At 43.6% G+C, this 19202-nt stretch overlaps 1 protein-coding gene across 3 annotated transcripts in view; it reads left to right on the top strand.

Annotated features, from left to right (window-relative positions):
- The first annotated feature begins 10917 nt into the window (after positions 1-10917).
- The window catches only part of USP42 (ubiquitin specific peptidase 42), a 50697-nt gene continuing 42412 nt past the window's right edge, over positions 10918-19202 (top strand). For all 3 annotated transcript variants that reach the window (XM_078074310.1, XM_078074309.1, XM_078074311.1), the window contains exons 1-3: positions 10918-11061; positions 15197-15446; positions 17871-18071. In XM_078074310.1, the coding sequence (XP_077930436.1) occupies positions 15206-15446; positions 17871-18071 (442 nt within the window). In that variant the 5' untranslated portion in view covers positions 10918-11061; positions 15197-15205. The remainder of the gene's footprint in view (positions 11062-15196; positions 15447-17870; positions 18072-19202) is intronic.

Below are 19202 nucleotides of genomic sequence, written 5' to 3'. Positions count from 1 at the left end.
CTGACTCCAAAAGAAATAGAAAATCTGAATTGAGTGTTTTTTATCATGAAAGAGTGTTGGATTTTGTCATAGGCTTTTCCTACATTAATTGAGAAGATCATGTTCTATTAATGTGGTGTATAACAAATTAGAAGATTGAATCAATAATCCAAAACCTCCCAACAAAAAAAGTCCAGGACAAGATGGCTTCACTGCTGAATTCTACAAAATATTTATGGAAGAATTATCACCAATACTTCTCAAACTCTTCCAAAAAATAGAAAAGGAGGAAACACTTTCTATCTCACTCTATGATGCCAACATCACTAAAGCCAGACAAAACCATCACAAGAAAACTGCAGACTAATATCCATTATGAATATAAATGCAAAAATCCTCAACAAAATACTAGTAAACTGTATCCAGAAGCATGTTACAATGATTACAAATGGCATTTATCTCAAGAATCCAAGGGTGGGTCAACAAGCAGGAAATCAATCAGTGCAATACACCACATTAATAGAAGTAAGGGGGAAAAAAGCCCAACCTCCTGATCATCTTAATTCATATAGAAAAAACATGTGACAAAATCTAACACTGTCATGATAAAAACATGCAACAGACTAGCAAGAGAAGGGAACTTCCTTAATATTATAAAGGGAATTTATTAAAAACCCACACCAAAAGCACAAACAACAAAAGAAAAAAAAACGGGCTTCGTTAAAATTAAAAACTTTTGTGCATTAAAGGACACTATCAAGAGAGTAAAACAACAACCCCCATGAGAGAAAATATTTCTCAATCAAATATCTGGTAAGAGTCTAGTAACCAGTATAAAGAACTCTTACAACTCAACAGTAAAAAGGCAAATAACCCAATTTAAAACTGGCAAACTAGTTGAACAGACATTTCAAAGATGAATGGCTAATGAGCATGTGAAAAGATGCTCGACATCATTAGTCATTAGGGAAATGTAAAACCACAATGAGATATCACTTCATACTCACCAGGAAAAGGAAAAAGGAAATAACAGGTGTTGGCAAGGATGTGAAGAAATTGGGACCCTCAAACATTGCAGGTGGGGATGCAAAATGGTGCAGTCACTGTGGAAAATAGTATAGTGGTTTCTCAATAAGTTAAACATAGATTGACCATATGACCCAGCAATTCCACTCCTAGGTACATACTCCAAAGAAGTGAAAACAGGAATTCAAACTAAAACTAGTACATAAGTGTTCATAGCTGCTCTGTTCATGATATCCAAAAGGCGGAAATAACCCAAATGTCCATCAGCAGATGAATGGATAAATTAAATGTGGCATGTCCATACAGTGGAATATTATTCAGTCATAAAAGGGAATGAAGTCCTGATATATCCTACAATGTGGATAAATCTTGGAAACATGCTATGTGAAAGAAGCCAGACATAAGACACCTCATGGCATGTGATTCCTTTCATATAAAATACCTAGAATGGGTGAATCCACAGATATAGAAACCAGATTAATGGTTGCCAGGGGCTGGTGGGCAGAGCAAATAGGGAGTGTAGGTTTTTACTTTAGGGTAGTGAAAAAGTTCTGGAACTAGATAGTGCTGATGGTTGCAGAAGACTGTGAATGTACTTAATGCCACTAAATTGCACACTTTGAGGGGCACCTGGCTGGCTCAGTCAGTGGAGTGTGCTACTCTTGATCTCGGGGTTGTGAGTTCGAGACCCATGTTGGGTAGAGAGATTACTTAAAAATAAAAAATCTTTAAAATAGTCAAAAATAAATTTTATGTTGTATTTTACCACACTTTAAAAAAAAAGCAATGGGGGAAGCTGGGTGGCTCAGTCAGTTAAGCAGCTGCCTTTGGCTCAGGTCATGATCCCAGGGGTCCTGGGATCCAGTCCCGCATCAGGCTCCTTGCTCAGCGGGGAGCCTGCTTCTCCCTCTGCCTGCCATTCCCCCTGCTTGTGCTCTCTCTATGTGTCAAATAAATAAATAAATAAAATCTAAAAAAAAATAAAATAAAATAAAATAAAATAATGAGATAAAAATTGTTAGATGTGCTCTATAAATATCATGATAGTCTTCAACAGAAGGATCTCTAAGGAATTTTTGTGAAGTAAGTTATTAAATATCATAGAAACTCAAAATACCATGCTTAAAGAGTTTTGTGTTTTTAAAAAAGATTTATTTATTTGAGAGAGAGAGAGTGAGCAGGGCGAGGGGCAGAAGGAGGGAGAGAGAATCCTCAAGCAGACTCTCCACTGAATGTGGAGTCTGACGTGGGGTTCCATGCCAGGACCCTGAGATCATGACCTGGGCCGAAATCAAGAGCCGGACACTTAACCGACTGAGCCACCCAGGTGCCCTTAAGTTTTTTTGTTTTTGTTTTTGTTTTTTAATGTATGGTTCTGCAGCTTGCTTTTATCACTTGATAATGTGCCTTAGAGAACTTTCCCCCAAGTAGATATAGAATAGTTTTTTCTCTGATGATTAGTATTCTACAGATTTTTATTATCCAATAGGCTAGTGGCTAGTGAGCAACCTCCTATGTGGCTCGTACCACGTGTTTAAACTATAATATTTGGGGTATATTGGATTAAATCAAGTATATTATTAAGATTAATCTCATTTATAAAAAACCTTTTTTTAATGTGACTACTAGAAAATTTAGAAATACATATGTGGCTCACATTGTATTTTTATTGGCTAACATTACTAGAGACTGCTTATTCAGGACCCACAAGAGTTGGGTTGAAGACCAGAAAAGAATCAGGGATCCCAGACAGGGTGGGTCTGTATCGTATGCAATGTATATTTGCCCCAACCCTCCTCCCTGATGTCCAGATTTTGTAATTCTTACCAGATTTCTCCACGCCCCTCATTCCAGTTGTGTATATTTCATAGTCTGTTTTAGACATTCTCCCATTTAAGTTGTTTCTTTCAATATTAGAAACAATTCTACAGTGAACATTCTCTAATCAGAATAACTTAGAGCTGTGTGTGTCCAATACAGTAGCCCCATGTGGACATTTTAACTTAAATTAAACTTAGATTTGAAACCTAGTTCTTCAGGCATAGCATGCCACAGTACAAGGAGTAAACAGCGGCATGTGACTAGTGTCTACTATGTTAGCACAGGACTTTATCATCATTGCAGAAAGATCTCCAGGACAGTGTTGGCTTAGAGCTTTAAGAATATGGATTCTGCCACTTACTAGCTGGTATGACCTTGCACAGGTTAGTTAACGTCTCTTTGCCTCTGTTAACTCACCTTAGGATGGAAGTGCCCTATAGTACCTACCTCCTGAGGTAGTTGCAAGAACGTGTGTGAATCTTTACAAGTAACGTCTGGCTCGTAATAACCTCTAACTGTTAACAATCACTAATATATTCTTAAAAACTGTCGAGACTTGAGTCTATCATCAGACATCGTTTGTCATTCTTCAGAACAGAGAAACTCTGAGCCTCTTCCTTTGGCATCCTTTGCTGTGTTAACACGGCCCTATGTTGAGAAATTTTTCTGATACAGTTCTGATCAAGTTTCCTTCAGATACTCACCAAGGTGAATTCTGTATCAAGTTCTCCTTTCCTCTCCTGACTCGCTCTCCCCATCTCTGTTTCTGTGTCTCTCCACTCTGAGTTGCCCCTACTAATTTAACCTTGCGCGTTGCTACTCCGTCTGCAGGGCTCAGTCTCAGTGAGTGAACTTCCCCATCCACTGATCTGCCCCCTCCCATTATATTCCTTCCTGCAAAATTGGCACTCATTGCTCAACTCCTTCATATAAACATCCTAAAAGCTCACTGAAGGCAGGCACTAACACATCACTTCTCTCCCTGACTTTCAGAGTGGACGCTAGGTGGGTATTTGCTCAATGAATGTGTAAGCTGTTTCAAGAGAAAGGAGCTATATGCTGTTGGAGAGAATATTAACGAATGGCTTTATTGCCCAGATGAATATTCAAACATCTTAGTATATGCCACAGAAGTCCTTTCAGGACTAACTGCATTGCATTTGTAAATTTATTTTAATCTTCATACTACAGGCATTTTTCTGAGTTCTGGAAAGAATTTCTTTGGGATCAGTTACAGTATACTTAAAATCTTTACAAACCCAAGTATAATCCTTCATTCAGAAAAATCTTAAAAAAAAAAAATCTTTTTTAGGACCCTTGGTCATGAGTTTTGGGCCCTGTACATTTTTCAAGTTTGTTATTTATTCCTTAGTATTTTGTTTTAATTCTTGTGATTATTATTTTTCTAATTAGATATTGCTTGTATATGGATCTCAATTGGCTTTTTTATTGTGGTAAAACGTATACAAGATTTATCATTTTAACTATTTTCAAGTGTATAGTTCCATGGCATTAAGTAAATTCACATTCAATTGACTTTCTTATATTCATGTTTTAATCAGCCACTTACCTGAAAGCTCTTAATGGGTCTCATGTATTTTTGCTTTTTTTCAAATTGAGGTATACAGATGAAGATAAATTTTCTCCATTCTGATGGAAATATCTTGTGTTTTTTTTGGGGGGGGAGGGCAAACTTCCAGGGCCATGTTTAATCATTGTTTAGGGTAGCATGCATTCATGTTCATGAATTGGACAGGTATTGATTTCCATTATAAATCTAGGAAGTGGTATTTTTCCTTATACTCTCGACCAGCCAGTTAGACCTGATTAGACCTCTCAGAGTTTTTCCTTTGAAACCCCAGGCCTGCTGAATCAAGTTACATGCTGAACTTTCTCCTTGCTATCAACTGTATTATCAGTGTTCATTTTTGCATATTTCCAAGGGCAACAGAGTTCTAAGGGTGACAAACTTTACTTGCTTCCAAATAGCGTTTGCTCCTGAAATCCTGACATCCTTTTCCTACCCTTTATTTGCCTAGAAAAAAGTTCTACTTAATCCTCAAAGACCCATTTCAAGTGTCACCGCCTTCATAAAACTTTTCCTTAATGTCATCTACTGGGAGAGTTATTCCCAGTGCCTCCTAAGCTTTACCTTCTTGATTTGGAGCATTGTCATGATGTGGAGTAACTAATTATGTATAACTCTCTATTCTAAACAAAATGGTCTCCGGAAAATAGATACAGTATCTCCAATGCATGGTTTATTCTGGGTTTTAAATTAATATTTTGGCAATACATAAAGGAGTGACTTGGGATCTGTCACCTAAAAATAAACCAGGTCTAAGATTTGGTGACCCATAGTCTCCGATTTCCTTCAGAGGAGACAGTGATCCTCAGAAAAATCAAATGTATCTTTTTTTTTAAAGATTTTATTTATTTATTTGACACAGAGAGAGAGCGAGAGAGGGAACACAAGCAGGGGGAGTGGGAGAGGGAGAAGCAGGCTTCCCGCCAAGCAGAGAGCTGGACATGGGGCTCGATCCCAAGACCCTGGGATCATGACCTGAGCTGAAGGCAGACGCCTAAAGACTGAGCCACCTAGGCGCCCCAAATCAAATGTATCTTTCCTTGAAAACTTTTGAGCTTTAATGTCTTATGTTGGATTGGGAGGAAGGGGTGTTAATTATCCATTAGGATAAAGTTGGCTTTGATAAATAAAACAAACCTTTCATTTCACGAGAGCCCAAAACAAGACCAAAGAATGCAATTAATAAATAAAAACTGGAGCTGGACTTTATATCTAGTGTGTCTGTCCCCAAACAGCACTCTGTGATGACTATGTCTCAACCCAGGCTGTGGGGACAAGTCTATCGATGGTGTCATCTGAGTACTCTTATAGTGAAAGGTAGGTACTCTTTTTCTTTTCTTTCTTTGTGTTCTTTTGTGGCAAAACATGGTAGGTACTTCTTTCAAATATGCTTTATGACTAATCCATTTTTTTGGTGTTTATGCGATTTCTTCTTTGTTCACAGTGATTATGAGTAAAAGCTGTAAGCAGTAAAGGGTCTGGTCTTGTTTGTTCTGAGGGGCTTAGAGCAAGGGTTGACTGAGAGATTCTAAGTACTACACTCTGTTGTGGGTGCGGAACTCTCAGGGACAGGGCGTGCAGTGGTGAAATTAAGCTGGTGCGAGAGAAGTCCTTGCTAGTTATGCTCACAGTGGTTGATTGTCACCCTCCCTGACTCATCCAGTGTTTTCAGGGGCCAGAACTGGTGAATTAAATTGGCGTGCTTGGAGACCAATAGCCTTGCACCCTTTATAAGCATAAGGTACAACATTAATATTCTCAGCCATTCCCCCCGAGAGTTACTCTTTTGGCCAGAGAGGGCAGTTTGGGGGTTTCCATGTGGCTTTTTCTACTAGACTAACTCATACTCTACAAGTCAAGGAACCAATGTGAGGGTTCTGTCAACCTGTAAGTATGACCATTTGGATATTATGTTTGGGAACTTGGGAAATGACCACTGTAGGCCCACAGACCCAGTGTATTTCTTGACCCCGTAGGTTCTTACTCCCTTAGCAAAAAGGGAGCCTTTGGGGTGCTTTAGGTTCCCATCCATCCTTATTATCTCTATAAACCAACAGCCTGGAAATATCCAGGTATTCCTCTTTCCCAGTCTATGGTTACCCAAACAAATTAAATGGCCAGAGGTTTCTTTGGTGAAGTATTTGGAGAATCGCTATTGTGTACACGTCCATGGATCTGGCTTCTCTTACTGAATGGGTGTTTGGGATCTGAAAATTGGCTCAGGTGGTGAAATTGGAAAGGTGATTTTGACTATATCAAATGATATATATATTTATCATATTTAGTATGTCTTTGTTGACTGCCCATCTATCTTGCTCCATCATCTGTTATCATAGTATGTCTTTGTTGACTGCCCATCTATCTTGCTCCATGATCTGTTATCATAGTTAGTATGTCTTTGTTGACTGCCCATCTATCTTGCCCCATGATCTGTTGGCCTCCATGGATCCCTGCAAGTCAGGTGCTCCTTCTGCCGTGCTAACCCTGCTGCCCACTCATGCCCACCTTGCTTCTGAGGGGTAAATGCTGCCACCCAGCCTCTGTCACTCTAGGATCCAGTTACCCCTCTGACCTACGGATGACAACCACCACTGAGTTTCTCAAAGCCGATGGTGCCCCCACCCCCCATGACCTTGGGAAGCAGTGTCTTCCAGGCCTCTTCTGCTAGTCAGTTCATTTCCCCGGGCCTATTGAGCCCTTCTTCCACTATCTACCATGGAAGCCATGGTGTTGTCCTTATTTAATGTGGCTCATTTCTTTTTGCCAAATACCATCCATACAGTGTATCAGAACCGGCCCACTCGGGGCCCTTGACAAAGTTTAGATCAAAATTGTGGGAGGGTGCCCCTATATCTACAAACTCTCCCTTATTACCCCTCCCCTACCCTTGATCTAGCCCCTTGAGATCCATTTACAGGCTTACTGAGAGTCCTGCTGGTATGTATCAGCCAGGTCCTACAGCTCCTTCAATGTATCATTCCTCTCCTCCCTAAGTAGGACTAACACTTGTCCATTCAGGCCCCATAATGAGACTTAACCTTAGCAACTGGTCTCATGGCCATGGGGGCTATGGGGGCAGATCCTAAAGAATGCATTGTCTTATAGGGTTCTTGCCTCATTTGAGGCTTCTGCATTGTCTTCAGGTTGGGGGGCTGGGATGGGCCACTTCTGAAGGCCCAAAGGGTTCAGAGCAATCTTATCCCTAGTCTTGGGATTCCACCTCTTCTTAATCAGAGCCCTGACCTTGGTGATGGAGACTGACCATGGCTGAGAGAAGTCAATCACTTCTAAAGTTCTGTTTCTTCAACGTGAAGCCCTGAGCCTGGTCCTCGGGATTGCCTGCCTATCCTCTGACTGCAGATGATCATCATGGCAGGGCACTAAAACGTCTCTCTGGTATTTATGCTTTGCTTTACATTGATGACTAATTGCCCGGACCCTATCATTTTCCTTCTTGAAAGCAGCAGTGGTCATCGAATTTCACAGATCTTTCAGTGCCTATTTTCCCCGATGTTCACAAACACCAGAGAGATTGAATAAGCCAATGCATGCCCTTCTACTCATTTCCCATCCCACTTTCCCCTAGGTGGGAGTCTTATGCAACGGCATGGAGATTAGTGCCTCCCATATCACCTGGAATCTTATCCTTAGACTTTGCTTCCTAGGACCTTTTCTGGTACCCGGTCTGAAGCCAGGCAACTTAGAAGCAGGGCTTGAAACAGAATTCAGATTCCCGTGCTATATATGCACTGTGCTCTGGGGAGAAAGGGAAGGGAGGAAGAGGGCAGGGAAAGGAGTCAAACCAGTATGTAATGGAAGACAAACTTCTCTCTGATCCCACTGGGGCTTTGGAGCATGCACTGCACCCCAAGGCTGGTCACAAGTTGAGGCAAGGCCTTTCTGAACCCCTTTGTCAGTGGGCCACTGGTGTAGGCTGTAAGGGAGTGGTAGGCATGGTTAACCTCCCCGTGAACCAGCTCCCCCCCTTCAGCCAAGGACAGCTGTCAAGAGAAGGGGCAGCTGTGAGTTATTAGCAGCTAATACTCATAGCAGCTGTGGGGGGGGGAATGGGTGCATCAGCCAGTAAAGGGGGTCTGGTAGGGCATTTACAGCATCCACTACAGGCTCCCTAGTTGTCTGGAGGTTCTCAGAAAATCTAACTTATCACCCTTAACACTTTTTGTTCTTTATCTGGATTGGGAGGTAGTGCACCTGGGGTGAGTTTGCCTTCAGCATAAAGACAGTTTTGGTAAAGGCAATGGGCTGAGTAATCTGTGTAGGTCACACAGTTGGTAAGAACAGAGGCAAAGTGAAATCTCCAAACAGCATTCCCTTTGGATTAAGCGCTGGTCTGGAAGAAAACAAATTTCTGGGGCAAGTTGGCTTACCATCTCAGCCAAAGACCCAGCTGTTTGAAGTCCTAATATCCTTTGTAACTTCTCCACTTATGTTGTTCAGTTTGCTCCACTGAAATTCTTTAGAGGAAAAGGCCCTCTGTTTGCTTTCAAGGCACAGAGAGGGGTGGAGGGGGCTGAGTATTCCCGCCCCCAAGAGCCTGTTCTGGTGGAGAACTAAGGGATGGTTAAAAAACAAAACAAAACAAAACCCCTCTTGGGGCGCCTGGGTGGCTCAGTCGTTAAGCATCTGCCTTCGGCTCAGGTCATGATCCCAGGGTCCTGGGATGCAGCCCCGCATCGGGCTCCCTGCTCGGTGGGAAGCCTGCTTCTCCCTCTCCCTCTCCCCCTGCTTGTGTTCCCTCTCTCACCGTGTCTGTCAAGTAAATAAATAAAATCTTAAAAACAAAACCCCTCTTCCTACATAAGTTGCTCAGGTACTGTATTAAGAGGCAGACTGTGGGGGTACTTTGTGAATAGAATACTGAGTGGAAAAATGAAATTAGAAGGCAAACATCTAGTGTGACTTTCAAGGGAAGCATTTTGAACTACCACAAGACTCAGGTGAATATTAAGGATTTGGCTCTTTAATTCCTTCTCATTCTCTATTTAATCATCTCAAAGTCATTTGGGGGAAAGGCAAGTAAATTACTGAGTCCATCCCTACAGCCCTTCTGATCTTGCAGATCTCTTACTAGTGTTGAAAGGGCCACCAAGGTGATATTCCATAACCATTCTTCATCAGGAAGTAAGTTGTGGTGTTAATCCCAAAAGTGAGCACTGAATCTTGGAGGTTTGGAATTCACCTTTTCCCTTTTTGTTTCCCCAAAGTACTTCAATGTTGTGCTCCAAACACACAACTGATATTGTAATCAACAAGTGATTTCTTTCCATAACAATACTAAGCGCCACCATAAAAATATGTGCAGTCTTGGAAGGGGGAGTAATAAGATTCTGATGGGGGATTCAAGCAGGGCTCCATGAAGAAGAGGCAGGGGCAGGGCTTCTATAAGCAGATGTAGGAATGGGGTGTTTGTAGGAAAAAAGTCTGTTATGGCTGGGGACACACACAAGAAGAAAGGTAACTGAGGCTTCAATGTCAGGTGAAGGAGTTTAGACTATTCTGCGGGCCAAAAAGAGGCTGAAGGCTCTGAGGGGAGCAACGTTCGACCTGTGTTATTGAAAGATCAAGGAAGATCAAGAAGATCACAGAAAAATAAGGGTGGAAAGGGAGTTGAGATTAGGAGGAGAGCATCAGAAAGGAGACTGAGGGAATGGGTGTGGCGAGGTCGTCGCCTCGGGGAGGGTCGGATGTGACTCGGTGTTAGGGATTAGAGCGTGGGAAGGGCTCAGGTTAGTGTAGGAGAGTGCCTTGTCCTTAAAGCAGAGAACCCATCAGAGAGAAACAGGGTCGTGGAGGAGGAGAGATGCAGCGATGAATTAAATAGCTCTCGGCTCAATCTCGCCGCGTAGACATCCAGTAAGTGGTTGGGGGTATGGATCCGGCACTGGGGAGCCAGAGCTGGTCTAGCTGCCCCGAAGAGCGTGGAATGCTTGGATCTGAGGTGCAATCATGACGGGCTGGGCAGGGCCCTGTCCTCTTCGGGAGCCAGGCTTCAAACTCTCCCCTTCCCGTCGCGCAGTCTACGAAGTCGGACTACGAGCTCGCGCCCCGCTGGCTCCGGCGTCCTTAAATGCTGGCTCGCTAGGCCGAGGGACGAGCGGCGCAGCGCGCGAGGGAGGCTCCCCGGGAGCCGTGTCCGCTTGGTCCGCCGCGTCCCCGCGCAGGCCGGACGGGCGCAGCGAGGACCTGGCTCGAGCCCCGCGACCGCCGCACGCCCCACGGTCCGCTCCCGCCGACGGCTCGGGGGAAAGACCGCCCCGGCCCGCGCCGCGCGGCTCGGCTCCGCCAATCAGCGCGCCCGTCCCGCAGCGCCCCGGCGCTCCAGTGACGCGCGCGCCAGCCTGCGCCCGCGGCGCTTTGACGACGGCCCCTCCCGCGCTCGCCCGGCCCGTTAACTGCGCGCCGCGCCTCTTGTGCGACGGCCCCTGGGCGGCGGCGCGTGCGGGCGCGGCCCTGGCGCGCCCCCTGGCGGCCCGGCGGGGCGCTGCGGGCGCGGCGCTGACCCGGAGGCGGCGGCGGCGGTGCCCGGATGGAGGCACGTCATTGTCCCCCGCCGGGCGGCTGGGCTGTGTGCGGCGGCGGCGGCGGCGGCGGCCGAGGGGGATGGAGCGAGCGCCGAGCCGGGTCAGGTAAGCTCCCGCCTCCTTCCCGCCCGCCGCTGGCCGGCGTGGGGCCCGCGGAGCGCCCCGCTCGCCTCGGCCGCAGCTGGCCCGGCCGCCCCTGAGCCGGCGCGGCCCGCGGGGGACTGGCGCGGCCCCTCGCCCGCCGCCCCCTTCGCAGCCGCGGGCCGCCCGGGACCCCGCGGCGCCGGTGGCAGCACCGCTACCGCCGGCCGGGCCAGGCCGCTGGGGAGGGGGCGGTGGCCGGGGCGGTCGGGCGCCCCGAGAGCCGGGCTGCGCGGGGAGGCCAGACCCCCCTGGTTGCCATGGACACTGCCCTCCCACCCCCACCCGGCCCCAGCCCGCCCCCTCGGCCCGTGGGCCGGGCCGGGCGGGCGGCTCCGGGGCGGCCTGGCCCGCACGGGTCTGCCCGCGGTGGGCGTGTGCCGGCCGCCGGCCGCGGAGCCCGGCGTCCCCGGCCCGCCCGCCGCCCCCCGCCCCCCGCGTGGCTGCCACCTCCCGCCCCCAGCGGCCCTCGGAGCCCGGGGCTCGCCTCCCCACCCCCACCGCACCCCCCAGAGAGACAAACTTTCCCACCCCGGCGCCCCTCCGCGGCACGCCGGTACCCCTCGCGGGGCCGTCCACCTGGCTGCTCCGCGGAGTGTCCGAGTTCCCCACGCCGGCCGCCGGGGCGGAGCGGGCACCCTCGAGGGGGAGAGGAGGGGCCCGCCGGCCCCGGCGGCGCGTCCCCAAAAGCGTGTGCGCCTCGGTCCTGCTCTTTATCTTCGGGGCAGGAAGAGCCAACTTACCTGGAGGGGGTCGGGGGAGAGGGTGATCAGTTTCAGATGTTTGAAATGGAATTTTGACGGGACAGAAGTTTTACAATCTAGGACTTTAACCTTGTTATAATGAATGCAGTTGAGATTACTTTTGTTGAATAGCGCTTTTATATTCAGGGAGGCCTTAGGGTTTACTTGTTTATAGGAAAACATGTTGGTTATTTAAAGTAAATACGCTCAGATAACAGTAAAACGGCTTGAGAAACTATTCAGTTAACACCTCTTTTTTAAGGTAACAATAGTAATACAGGTTCTCATACGTTTTTGTGGCGTCTCAGAAAAGAGTGCTACATTTTAAAGATAATTTCACTCTTTGGACTCATTCAAAGTGCATAGGGGATATGAATAATCAGTTTTACTTATTTGTTTTTATTTAAGGTCAGTTTCACTTTCTTTTCCTATCATTGAATCAAGTCTACACAGTTTGGTTTGTAAAGGTTTAAGGCTAGACGTTTTATTTACTTAAAAATAATTGCAATCAAGGCTGTTCTTTTTAAAGCTTGTGTGTTTTCCACTTAAATAGAAATGTTACAAGAACGTGGATTACATTGTTTATGAAGAAGCAGAGTGTATCAGTTTCTTTTCTACATGTATTAATATTATTGCCTTTATGTGCAGTGCCACAATGTTTAAAACAGCTGTATGCTTATTTTTAAAATGAAGAAGAATAATGTATTCTGGTATTTGATAGAAATATAAGGGACTGAAAATCTTAAGACTTCTGAATAAAAGATTGCACTTAAAGCAAACATTTGTGAAGTCGATTAGTCTCATTCCTCCACACACCTCCTGCCTTGATTCATGTACTCATTTTTTTTCAAACATGTTTTTGTAACTTTTTGTGTATCATTAGCAGACGCTGAGAGAAATTTTAACTTTTCATGGAAGTAGTTGCTTAAAAGCCCCGATATAACCATAACCGTAATGTTTAGAAGCTTTACTAACAGTAAAGAACGTGTAACTTATTAATCTTAGGTCCTATACAACTTTGTTTGGCTTGTAGAAAGGGTATCTCTGTAGCCAGTGCAATTTAGTTTGATTCTTGGTGGTTTTAGGATAAGTATTCATGGGCTGAATATACAAATGAAGACAAATGGATGGTTTTGGTTTGTTTTCCCAGAATTATAATGCTGTATGGTTATTGATGATTGAGTTGTATGCTTTCCTTAATTTTTTTTTCATTTAAGAGCCCCCCCACCCCCACCCCCACCCCCCCCAAAGGCAATTGGAGCAAGTAAAATGGTTTTATTTGGTCATTTGTTAATGATTGTCCTGAAGGGATGTTTATCCTGGGAAAATTGAGGTTTTTTGCTATTAAATGTTATTGTAAATGAAGCCAAATTAACCTTTCCTTGGCAGTCTGTTTTGGCTTTCTTCTTCCTTTTGCTCCTCCTTCTCTTCCTCCTCCTCTTTTGTTTTCTTACTCTTGCTTACCTCCACTGTGTTTCATGCTGTAGACTTTATTTGGATAATACAGCTCAAGCTTTCTTCCTGAATGAAATCCTGTATCTTAAATTCACTTAGAATAGTTCAGTTTTTATTATTTTATTAAGATCTAATCTAACATCAACTTTTTCATTTCTGCATAAGATTCCAAAAAATTCTTAAGGTTGTGCTTTCGGGGCAGGGGGCTACAATCATGCCGTAATTTAAAATTACAACAAAATTGAGGCTTTTAAAAGAACCTTACTGTGAGCAGACTGTGCATCACAACATTTGTTGAAGTGGCATGAATGTTGGTATTTATTCTTTCCCTTGACTGCACTGAATATTTTTTAAAGCAAGTTTTAAAGGCTGTTCCTACTTCAAAGTAGGAATGAGATACTAAATACAAATGAGATACTGTATATAAATCACTCAGCATAAGCCAGTGCTAAAAGCAAACCCTGGTTACTTCCTATCTTCGGGATTCATTCATTTGTTGAGCACATGTGTGGCCAGCTTTCTGTGTGCCAGGTCCGGGCATATAAATACGAGTGTGATGGAGAGTAACAAGTGAATCCAGCCGTGGAGTAGGTGCTGGAGCGCTACCATAGAAATCGGCAGGGCGCTGTGGGAGCTTGCAGGAGGGGTTCAGACCCAGTCTTGGGGGAGGGTTGTTGTCAAGGAAAGTGTCCCAGAGGAAATGAATTCTAAACTGAGAAGTGGTAAGTGGTAACTGGCCGGAGGTGGAAGGCTGGAAGAGCGTGAGGTAAAAAAGAACAGCATGTGAATAGCCCAGAGAGTGCAGGTAGGAATGGAAGCTGGGGAGCATGGGGAGCGGTTCCTAGGCCAGGCTGTGCCAAGCCTGGGTGTTGAGATGTTGTCCCGGGGGCAGTTGGGGCATGCCTGAGAGAAGGGTTATCTATAGAGGAGTGGCACACTCGATTTGGTTGTCACTGGGCAGTTTACATTCCTAAAGGGACCCCAGTGACTAGGTCAGTATAGCCAGAAGGAACCCTTGCTGGGAATGTTGGGCCAGGTGCCTGGTTCCGGTTGCTGACTAGTTTGGGTTGTAATTGCTCCATTTTTATAGACCCTGTAGATTCTATCCAATCTCTCATAGGTCCATTATGAAAATTAAGTAAATTAATCTGTGTTCAGTGATTAACACAGTGCCCCGCATATAGAAAATGCTTAATTAGTGGTAGTCCCAAGATTTAAAAATAGGATTCAGAGAGAAAATTATAATTACCCCTTTATAACATGTATTTGTGTTCAAGTTTGATGTCAGTAATGTCTTATGGGCTTCATTTAAAAAGTCATATATACCAAATAAATGAGCCGCTTCAGAAAAACTTTTCAAACGTAAGACTTCCTATTTTTTAAAAAAATAATATATTTCAAACAAGTCATTTTGGACTTAAGCTCAAAATTAAAGCTAGATTTTTCTCTCCCATGTAGTTGAGACTTTTCCCTGATGAACTCTGTGAATTGAAAATTGAGTCAAATGTATTAGTGCATTTCACATTCTAGTTTTAAGCGATAGGGAGAAAAAAAATATATAGGTTTTTGGTAAATGTATAGAATTGGAAACTGAGGTCCCTAATTATATACTGTAATATGAGACTTTTGGGGGCTTGGAATAGAATGACAAGATCCAATCAAATATTTCTTTGAAGGTTTTATAATAAAAAATTGTTGACATGTTCAGATGAGCACAATGCTAAAATGTTCCAAGGGAATGATTTCAAAGTTAAAAACTACTGCTGTTTTTCTATTATAGTGACTTATTTGACAGTAATTAAATATGAGTAGGATAATTTTCCAAGATCTAATGGTAGATGAAGTAGATTATATATATATATCAATTTATAGAACAACTGCATGTGTTTTGTCTTTTGCAGAGTTGAACAATGACCATAGTTGACAAAGCTTCTGAATCTTCAGACCCATCAGCCTATCAGAATCAGCCTGGCAGCTCTGAGGCGGTCTCACCTGGAGACATGGACGCAGGTTCTGCCAGCTGGGCAGCTGTGTCTTCGCTAAATGATGTTTCAAATCACACACTTTCTTTAGGACCAGTACCTGGTGCTGTAGTTTATTCAAGTTCATCTGTACCTGATAAATCAAAACCATCACCACAAAAGGATCAAGGTACTACTTTTTAAAGACAGAATCACTCCAAGAAACTCTGGTATAAATGCTGTCAATGGTTGGCAGTTTTGGAGGGGGTCGTCTTTTGCGAGACCTCTTGCCACCCGAGTGGCCAGCAGCGACATTGTCTGACAGGCTTCATTTTCCTGTGCTGCTTGTTCATGATTAACATGTATCATAACAGGGTGCGTTACTTTTAGTTATTATAATATTTGTAGTTTCTTTTATTCTTAATTTGTTGAAGGATAAACTTCATCTCGGTGAGATCTGAGGTGGGCATTTTGTTAACTTGTCAGTTACCTGTAGTTCCCTAAGTAGATGTTTGTCTTTGAAAATTTTGGAAGATTTTAAGATTTTATTTATTTATTTGACAGATAGAGAGCACAAGTAGGCAGAGAGGCAGGCAGAGGGAGAGGGAGAAGCAGACTCTCCACTAAGCAGGGAGCCCGACACGGGGCTCGATCCCAGGACCCTGGGACCATGACCTGAGCCGAAGGCAGCCGCTTAACCGACTGAGCCACCCAGGCGCCCCTGAAGATTTTTTTTTTTTTTTTAAAGATTTTATTTATTTATTTGACAGAGACACAGCGAGAGAGGGAACACAAGCAGGGGGAGTGGGAGAGGGAGAAGCAGGCTTCCCGCTGAGCAGGGAGCCCGATGTGGGGCTCGATCCCAGGACTCTGGGATCATGACCCGAGCCGAAGGCAGACGTCTAACGACTGAGCCACCCAGGCGCCCTGAAGATGTTTTTAAAAAACGACTGCCTTTTGACAAATGGCTCTACCCAACTGTGGGTTGTTTTTTAGTTTTTGGGTTTTGGGCCAGTTAAAATCATCTGTGGTAATAAAGCTCTTTGAAAGACAGCAGATAATGTAAATGTTACATTTGTTAAAACTGTGTAAATGTGGTTACATTTGTTAAAACTCATCTGGTTAAATAAGACATTGACACTTTAGTTGGTACTTCTGAGACTTTTGGATTTGAAAGCTTTGAAATGCAAAGAAAATAGATTAGTTCCTACTCAGAACGTCATTTGGCTTAGAATAATTTGGTCCTTATATTGTCTTGCATCCTCATAGTAAATGTGATATTGTGATGTGGTGGGTGGTATGATTTGCTGAAGGGTGTTTTGGGTGGGAGGGAAGTTTATGTCACAAAATAAACAATTTAATTGAATGTTACACATAGAGTTTAAAGACCTTCACCACCAGCAAGACTTTCCCATAGGACTTTTTTCCACTGACTCCAACTTCCCGTTACTTGCTGGGGTTCCTTTCTCTCCCTCAGGCCTTAACTCACACTTAACTCACTGCCATGCCCTTTTTGGAGCCCTTGTCCCATTCTCTGAAGACTCATTTCTTTTTTCCTAATTTTTCTTTCTGTTCCCACTGAGCTGAAGCCTACCTTTGCATACTTAAACCCATTAATTTCTCTGGTAAAATAGGGAACCATCCATTAAGGCATTTCCATCTCCAGCAGCACCAAGGAACTAGCAAACTTTTGAAAAGGTAGTCTTCATACGGATGATCGAACTTTCCTAAATAAGTTTTTGAGCTTTACCTGAGTTCTGTTAGCATAGTTATTATTAATAATCTGTTTATAAGTCTTGAAAATAGATAAACATCTTTTAGGCAACATAGCATATACTTATGATGTGGATAGTGGTGCCCAACAGCCTGAGTTCAGAGCCGGGTTCCTTTCTGGTAAAATGAGGATGATGTCACTACCAGCAGTTAGACTGAGACTGTCTGGCAGCTAAGAAGGACTCTAGAAGTACAGTGCTGGTGAAGAGGACAGTGATGGTGGGGTACTGCGTAGAAGCATCCACAGCAAATGTTACAGACAGTGGGCTCAGCCTGCATTTTCTGTAGATGGTGTTGAAAAATTTTTAAGTAGATATAAAAGAGTAGTTAGAATGAACTCTCATGTAGACATCAGTCAGCTTTATCAACTCATACCTTCACCATTTACTCCCCTCCCATCATTGTAAAGCAAATCCAAGACTTTGTAGTTCATCTATAAATATTTTAGTTTGTATACCTAAAAAATTCTTTTCTAAAAATTTAAACATCTTTATATTAAAACTCTAGTCAACATTGAAATTTCTCTGATTGTCATTTTTTTTAACAGTTGGTTTGTTGAAATCAACATCCAAACAAGGTCTGTACTTTGCATTTGGTGGATGTCTTTAAGTTTCTGTTAACACCCCCTTTGGTCATTGCAGTTTACTGATTGAAGAAACCAAATCTTTTCGATTTCCCACATTCTAGGATCTGTCTTTTAAAATGTCCCTTTCTTCCCTGTATTTCTGGTTAGCTGGTAAAAACCTAATCTTGACCAGATTTAGTTTGATGTGTTGCTATTTATTGAGCTTGAGAAACGTGCAAAGCTTTGTTTTTAAACATTTCTTGTTTATTTTTCTAGCCCTAGGTGATGGCATTGCTCCTCCACAAAAAGTTCTTTTCCCATCTGAGAAGATTTGTCTTAAGTGGCAACAGACTCATAGAGTTGGAGCCGGGCTCCAGAATTTGGGCAATACCTGTTTTGCCAATGCAGCACTGCAGTGTTTGACTTACACGCCACCTCTTGCCAATTACATGCTATCTCACGAACACTCCAAGACATGTAAGTGTTCTGGGTTCTGTTAACTTGTGTAGTGTTGTGCTATGCTAACCTACTTTCATTTTTTTCTCTGCAATGAAAGTGAAGAATTCAGCCAAGAATTCTATGATCACTAGGAAATTGGTTTATTTTTTTAGAAACCACGGAGGAAGACTCTTAAGGTTTGTTTTCAGGTTGCATAAAAATCATTTTGCACCTAATTTGACCTGTGAAGTTACTGAAAAAGAAACCTATTTTATCGGCATTTGGCATTTCTGAACCCCCTGCTGGCTTTCTATACACTTGCTAAAAAAAATGTGACATAAATGTCTGCCGCCAGCAGCTTGGGGCCAAGCAGAGTTAAGAAATCCTGTCTCTCCTGGCTTCCATCCTGTATTGTAAGGCTTGATTCATTTGCAGGCTTATAAGTCTTAGTGGAGAGGAACCTCTTGTTGCGGCCTCCAACCTCCTGAAAGTTCATACAGGACTTTCCTTTTAGTGTGTATGAACTCCCTTTTCAACCTAAAGGGCAGGAAATCAGTTAAAATATATCATGTCTTTAATAGGTGACAGCCAGCCCAGTGGTTGACTAGTGAAATTCAGAATTTAGAACAGTATCTAGTTTTTGAGGTTTGAGCTTCTAAATATATTGTAAATATCCTTCATCCTTATAAATGAAATCTCCCTGTTCTTTGATCTACATTAATGCTGAGATGTGTGTGTGTGTGTGTGTGTGTGTGTGTGTGTGTGTGTTTGGGTGCTGTTCATTAATTATGAACAGGTGAAAACTCCTGAGGCTTCTTTTTGAATAGTTCTTTACTTAATGGAGAATTTAAACCGGTTCTTTTAAAACTGTCCCGCACCCCCCTCCCCCCCAAAGAGCAAAATAATGCTTGTAAAGAATTTGGAGGGCGCCTGGGTGGCTCAGATGGTTAACCGTCTGCCTTCGGCTCAGGTCATGATCTCAGGGTCCTGGGATCGAGTCCCGCATCGGGTTCCCTGCTCAGTGCAGAGCCTGCTTCTCCCTCTCCCTCTGCCACTCCTTCTGCTTGTGCTCTTCTGTCTATCTCTCTGTCAAATAAATAAATAAAATCTTTAAAAAAAAAAAAAAAGAATTTGGAAAGTACAGAAAAATTTAAAGAAACCAAAGGAAAA

Source organism: Halichoerus grypus, chromosome 6 (assembly GCF_964656455.1).
Source record: "Halichoerus grypus chromosome 6, mHalGry1.hap1.1, whole genome shotgun sequence".
Taxonomy (NCBI): Eukaryota; Metazoa; Chordata; class Mammalia; order Carnivora; family Phocidae; genus Halichoerus; species Halichoerus grypus.
This window is presented reverse-complemented; position numbering and strand designations above follow the sequence as displayed.